The sequence below is a fragment of the Ascaphus truei genome, chromosome 11 (assembly GCF_040206685.1).
Source record: "Ascaphus truei isolate aAscTru1 chromosome 11, aAscTru1.hap1, whole genome shotgun sequence".
NCBI lineage: Eukaryota > Metazoa > Chordata > Amphibia > Anura > Ascaphidae > Ascaphus > Ascaphus truei.
This window is the reverse complement of record NC_134493.1, coordinates 13,717,486-13,723,821: the sequence shown is the minus strand read 5'-3', so window position 1 is coordinate 13,723,821 and position 6,336 is coordinate 13,717,486. Positions and strand designations below refer to the sequence as shown.

The 6,336-nt window shown below is 40.7% G+C and overlaps 1 protein-coding gene across 1 annotated transcript; it reads right to left on the bottom strand.

The window, feature by feature from the left end:
- Positions 1–1,011: 1,011 nt before the first annotated feature.
- On the bottom strand, positions 1,012–6,094 carry LOC142462855 (uncharacterized). The gene is made up of 2 exons (XM_075565071.1): positions 4,910–6,094; positions 1,012–1,319 (listed from the first exon to the last, which is right to left on the bottom strand). The coding sequence occupies exons 1-2, from the start codon at positions 6,081–6,083 to the stop codon at positions 1,012–1,014; spliced, it is 1,482 nt and encodes a 493-aa protein (XP_075421186.1). The 5' UTR covers positions 6,084–6,094.
- Positions 6,095–6,336: the final 242 nt, after the last annotated feature.

Sequence of the window (6,336 nt, the reverse complement as noted above, 5' to 3'; positions counted from 1 at the left end):
AGCTGTCCAGTTTTAGCATCTTCCATCACATCTTGAAGTTTGTGTAACAGGTCCTCAGCGGTTATTGATGAGTTCCACCATCCTGAGTAAATACTGTCAGTACAAAAAACAGCAGATATATACGGTCTTACCCCCCCAGGTATTCTGTACTCTTCTTCTTCAGCACCTTCCCAGAATGCCACTCTTGGATCAGTCTGTCCATTGGGAACGAATCCGTTCTGAGTAATTTGACCTGTATTCAGATAGAAAATAGGGTATTGCTTATACCTTATATTGTCCATGGTCACACCAGGCCGAGGGCAATGATCAGCTTTCAGCTCCTTCGTTGGCCATTTACGTGTTCCTTGAAAGTCAATGAAATAACAATGTCCAAATTCAGCATGACAACGTTGTTCACGGTAGCTTTGCTGCTTCCAATGGTCATGAAGGGGTAAATCATATTTCAGGCTTGTAGATTGCAGCTGTTGCATCTGTGCATTCAGATGTTGTGTCACCAGCTTCCTTCCTTCTGGCGTAGTTATACCAGCTTCTTTAGCTAGCACAGTAGAATCAAACAGCACAACCTGTGAAATCCCCAAAGTCTTTCGTTTCTGGATGATAGGTTTAGGAAACGGCTTCCAATACACACCTTGAGGTATACCCACCGACTGTATGTCCACCGGTTTCAAATCGTAATGTAGTCCTCGTTTCACGATGCCGGAGTCTGGTGTGGTAATACCGTGTGCTGCTGTACGTTTCCAGTCGATGATCTCTCCTTCTTGCTGAGTCACAAAATGCCATTGTAACCTGAAAATAACGCTGGCCGATATTGCTAGAAAAGCAAAACAGATTGAGAAACACAAAATAGTCTTTAACAGTCTTTTCTTTGTGATCACCTTAGCCACTGTTTGATAGGCCTTCTGGTAAATGTTGCGTTGATCCGGTATGGCAGGTAACACATATATATGTCTTTGGTCACTGTCAGGGAAGTCAGCTTCAGCTTGTAGGACCTCACCTGCGTGATTATTTTCCTCATCCTGTTGTCTTGCAATCTGTGCTTCGAGAGGCTGCAGCTCGATCGAAGTCTGTCGCAGATACGGTGTCTCCTCCATCTTGAACAGTGACATTACTGCAATGTGCTGTAGGCTTAAGATTATCGATACTCACTTTTCTCTCTTTTCCTTTTGTATCTTGGATGATAAAGGTTCTTTCATTTATCTTTTTAAGTATCGTGGTAGGTTTCTTCCACTTAGGCCGCAACGGCTTTACCTTAGCAACCCTCTCCTGGACCGAATGTCCAATCTGCGGCGTCCAAGCTGCAGGATTACGTGGTGTGTGGGCTGTATGGGAAAAAGAATCCCTCAATTCTTGTAAAATTAATATTTGTTCAAGTCTCCCTGGGACAGAAATAGAATCATTAGTAAACGGTGTATTCATAGGAGTACCATATAACAGTTCATGGGGTGTTTTACCAGTTACTGAGTTAGGAATATTATTTAGGCCAATTTGAACCGTAACTAAGAGTGGATACCACTGTGTAGGACGATTAGATAGCATTTTGGTTAAAAGTCGTTTTACCTCGTAATTTCTACGCTCAGCAATTCCAGTGCTTTCCGGATGCCACGGTGAGCTAAAGGCCCAATCAACACCTAATGTTGCGGCCCATTCCTTGGTTTCTGCTGCTGTGAAAGCAGGTCCACCATCGGAATGAAAGGCCTTGGGCTTAGCCACACTTACTAAGGTGTTGAGACATTTAAGCGTAGAGCTAGATGTCGTACCACGAACGGGGTATAACCACGTAAACCTTGTACAAGCATCAACACAAACCAAAACATGTTTGTAGGAATGTGATGCTGGCAAAGGTCCAATATGGTCCAAATATATTAAATCAAACGGTTTGTTCGGTATTGCATTAATAATAAATGGTGGGGTCTGATGATTAGGAGCGTTCACCAACCGACATGGTTTACAGTTGCTTAGAACTGTCTTAACTGTTTTCCTCATGTTCGGCCACCAGTATTTGTGTTTCAGTGTCAACAAAACATTTTCTCTCCCTAGGTGAGGGTGTCCCACACTGTCGTGTGCTTGCGTAGCGATCTGCATCCTGCTTGCTACAGGGGGAACAATGAATTCATTAGCATCAATTACAACAATGCAATTATTGTCGACTTGTTTAAATGAGTATTTCTTAGGATACCCAGGTGGATTAGGCCTGGTGGTATCCAGACAAGCATACAACTCTGCATCGAGACTGGCTGACTTTGACTGTGCCCTTGTTAACACTTTGTTAACGGCAAATTTCTGACTTACAGTTTGCGCGAGACTATCTGCAAACTGGTTACCCATAGTATGAACCGATGAACCAAGCGTTCTGTGCGCTGGCTCGTGTACAATTTCAATATCAGGCTTTTGATCAAGATAGGCCGCAATGGCCTTCCACTTAGCTATATGCGTTAGTGGTTTCCTTTTGGCATTTAAAAATCCATTTGATCTCCAAATTGGTAGGTCCTGCAGTGCTGAACGTGCTAAATAAGCGGAATCTGTAACTATAAGTACATGTCCCTTAACTGTAAGCGCTTCTTTCATAGCAAAAGCTAATGCATGAATCTCTGCAAACTGTGCAGAGTGGTCTCCTACAGGTAATTGCCAACTATGAATCAAATTCATATGTGCATCATATTTTGCAATTCCTGAACCTGCAGATTTATTCACTCCTTCTTTGCTGGAGTCTACAGCTGAACCATCTGTGTAGAAAATGCATGTGTAAAAGTCATTTGGGTGTGTTTGATTTTCCCATGTCACCCCTTCAAAAGGTGATGGGAGGTCATCTAATGTAGTTAAAGTTTTATCATGCACAAAATGTATTTGGGGATCTTCTATAATGGTATACCATTTTAACCAGCGACTTCTTAACGCCTTCCTATCCGGAATGGTCTGTTTCTGCAATGTTGCTAGTGAAGCTACTGAAGTGTATATATAGATATCCTGTCCCTGTGTCAAATCACGTGATTTCAGCACTGTGAGTGTAATCGCTGATAATAGTTTTTCAAGCGACAAATATCTCTTCTCTGTGTTTGTAAATACATAAGATAATAATGTAATTGGTACTGTTTCCATAGCATTGTAAATTCTAATGTATGCAGCTAGAGGTGAAATGTTGACATATGCTGACAATGGTTTTGTCGGGTCGCGCTGCGCTACGTAGGAAGCATCATTAACTGCTGCTAATAACTTTCGCAATGCCTCATCCTCAACTGTTAACCATTTAAAAGGTGTTTTCGGTCTAGTCTGCTCTGACTTAATCTCGCGTGATGTTGCGTGATGTAATGGTTCAATCAGTACATTAAAATCTGGGATAAACGTCATTGAAAAATTCAGTAACCCAATAATGCTTCTTAACTGTTTTAGTGATTTAGGAACACTGATGTTGGAAACTTTTTCTCTGTAATTAGTAGAGAGGCCTCTGCCATTTTCAGCTATTTCAAAGCCTAAAAATGTCACAGTTTCTCTTGCAAGCTGAGATTTATTTAGGGAAACAAGGTAACCTGCTTCTGTCAATGTAATTAACACTTCTGTCATAGCTTTAAAATGCTCTTCTTCTGTGTCATGTGATAGGTACACGTCATCAACATAAATTTCTGTATTAGCAAATTTAGACAATAGTGAGACTACGTCTGCAGTGAATAAAGCTGGACTATTTACAAAACCTTGTGGTAAGCGTGTAAAAACCAATTGTTTACCTTGCCAGGTAAATGCGGTTAGCCAATAACTCTCAGGCGTGATTGGGTGGCTAAAATACCCGTTGCTTAGATCAAACGTAGTTTTAAAGCGTTTACGCTGTAATCCGCTTAAGATTGAAGGTGAATGTGTGTTCTGTGCTGCCACTGAAGGTGTGACTCTGTTCACTTCCCTATAATCTAACACCATTCGCCATGAACCATCTTTTTTAGGCACTGGATATACTGCAGTATTCATTTGGCTATACTGTTCAAGCAGTACTCCTTGTTTAAGTAAATCATTGATTACAATTTGTATGCTTGGTAAGGCGGCATGATTAATTTTATATTGTGCCTGTTTCTTTGGAAGTGTAGAACATGTATTAATATTGTGTACTATTTGTTTTCTAAATCCGACCTGATTTTCCCAATGTTGAAAAATATATTTGTGTGTCATTAACCAATTATACAATTTTGTTTTATCATTAAAAGCACTTTCATTGCATTGATCTGTGATAATTTTTTCCAAGTCAAATTTCACAGTCAATTCCGTATGCTTGCGGTTTTCTGTAACTTCCTCTTTTATTGTAAAGAAGGAAGCCACATCTTTGTATGCTATAAGAAAGTCACAACCTAATCTGTCATGTTCAACTAACTCTATAGAAATTCTCCTGTCATTAATTTTTAAGTCTAAATAATATGAAGGATAAGTGCCATTTCCCTCAATTGTTTGTATCGTGATGTCGTGTACATAATTTTCATCTATTAAAATATCAGTTCTTACAAGGGATATGTCGGCTTGTGTATCTAATAGGCCAGTATAATCTTTTCCCTTGTAGTGAATGTGTAACGTTAAGTTTGTCATTCCTCAAAGAGGAGGTCTGTAGGGAAGTGAGTTATCTTCCCAACAAATTTCTCTGTGCTCGCCGGTGTTGTCGCTGCTGCAGCCTGTTTAACCTCACGTTGGCTGTTCGTTAATCCTGAAGTCTGCGTAGCAAAACCTGTACGCTTGTCACGAAATTTAATTTCGCTAGCCTTGCCTTGCCCATATCTGTCAGGAGTTTTAATGTATTGTCTCAGATTATATCTGGACACTGCACCCTCATTACGAGCTTGCTGTTCAAAGCGTGTATTTTGTTGTGTAGTCTGTGGTGTAGGAGTGTTTTGTCTCTGTGTAGGAGTCTGAAAACTTCTATTATCTCTTTGAAAATTACCTCTTCTGTCCCACTGCTCGTCTCTAGGATAAACTGGAGTCTGATACTGGGTGAACGGAGGTCTCCACTTTCTCTCTTGGACAAGAAAATTTCCCCTCTTTTCTGCGTTTGATCTCTCAGGTTTCCTGTCACTGGTTTGTGGCTTAGTTAATCCAATCGGATCCCCAGTGAGTGATCTGCCAACAAGAGTGTAAGTATTTTTCAGAATCTCAGGAACCATAATTGGTTTTTGTTCCACTGGTACACCTTGAATTTGTCTTTCAAGGTCTAACAGCAAACCCTGTCCCTTAATCAAAGCCTTCAGACAACCCCACACAATCTCATGGTTGCCTTGTGTAAAGCGTAACCCTAGAATATAAGCTGCTACAATCCCACTAGTCTTATTAACTTGTCCTAGCGTATCTGCCAGTGATGAGATAGTAACTTTTCCATGGGTTTTCTCATACACATTGCTGATGACTGAATCCCAGTCTCGTGCTTCAGCTAATGTGATTGACAAACCCGCTGGTAGCAGGGAATTTACCAAAGCAAGTTTCTGATTTGCGGTCGGTGTAGGATACACCCCATCTAAACAATGCGTTCTCTCATTAAGCCACAATGCAATGTCTTTTGGATTAGTTGGCAACTTTCCAATAGTAGCCTTAATGTTCGCCATGGGAATACAAACTTGTACCCGAGCTGGTACATCAATTAACGCTGGAGCAGCTCCTCTAATTGCGAAGAGGGCATTAACAATTTCTCTTAACAGCGTGATTTCTGCAGTTGCATTTGCGCGCTCTGTCAGAATGTCGCGTGCTGCTGGTGTTAACTCAGGTAATGTAACTGGTGTAAATAAGTGTGTGCGATTCTCCCCATATTTCGCACCAGAATTAATAGGACCATGTCTGTCCACGCCTGTAGCAATCACAGGCTGTTGTCCCAAAATGACAGTCGCTGCATTATGTGTCAAATTAATGATCGTGTGTATTAACGGATCATATGCCTGTTGTAAATACTGATATGTGTTTGGATCAGTTGTGGTGTCTATTGTTAGATAGCAGTATCTTGCCCCAGGTCCCCACGGGCCAAATTGAATTTCAAATGCCAGAGTTTCACCGTCAATCAGATTTCTCTGATACTGATTCCTCATTAAAACATTCAGATCTGCAACTCGTGCAAAATCCGTAACAGCCATGATATACTATATATATATATATATATATAATGAAAATTGTACCTTCTCTTTTATAAAGAGGAAATAGCATACACGTGTACTTTCAAGATTAAATGGGTAACGTCAGATTTATTATACAACTCATGAGTAATTAACCACGTTGGAGCGCCATAATCTGGGTTCAATCCTACCTCTCTTTATCAAGTGTCGCCTTATGGTGAGTTATATCCTGCTCTAAGCAGAGAACACAAACCAAGAATGTTGCACTTGAAAA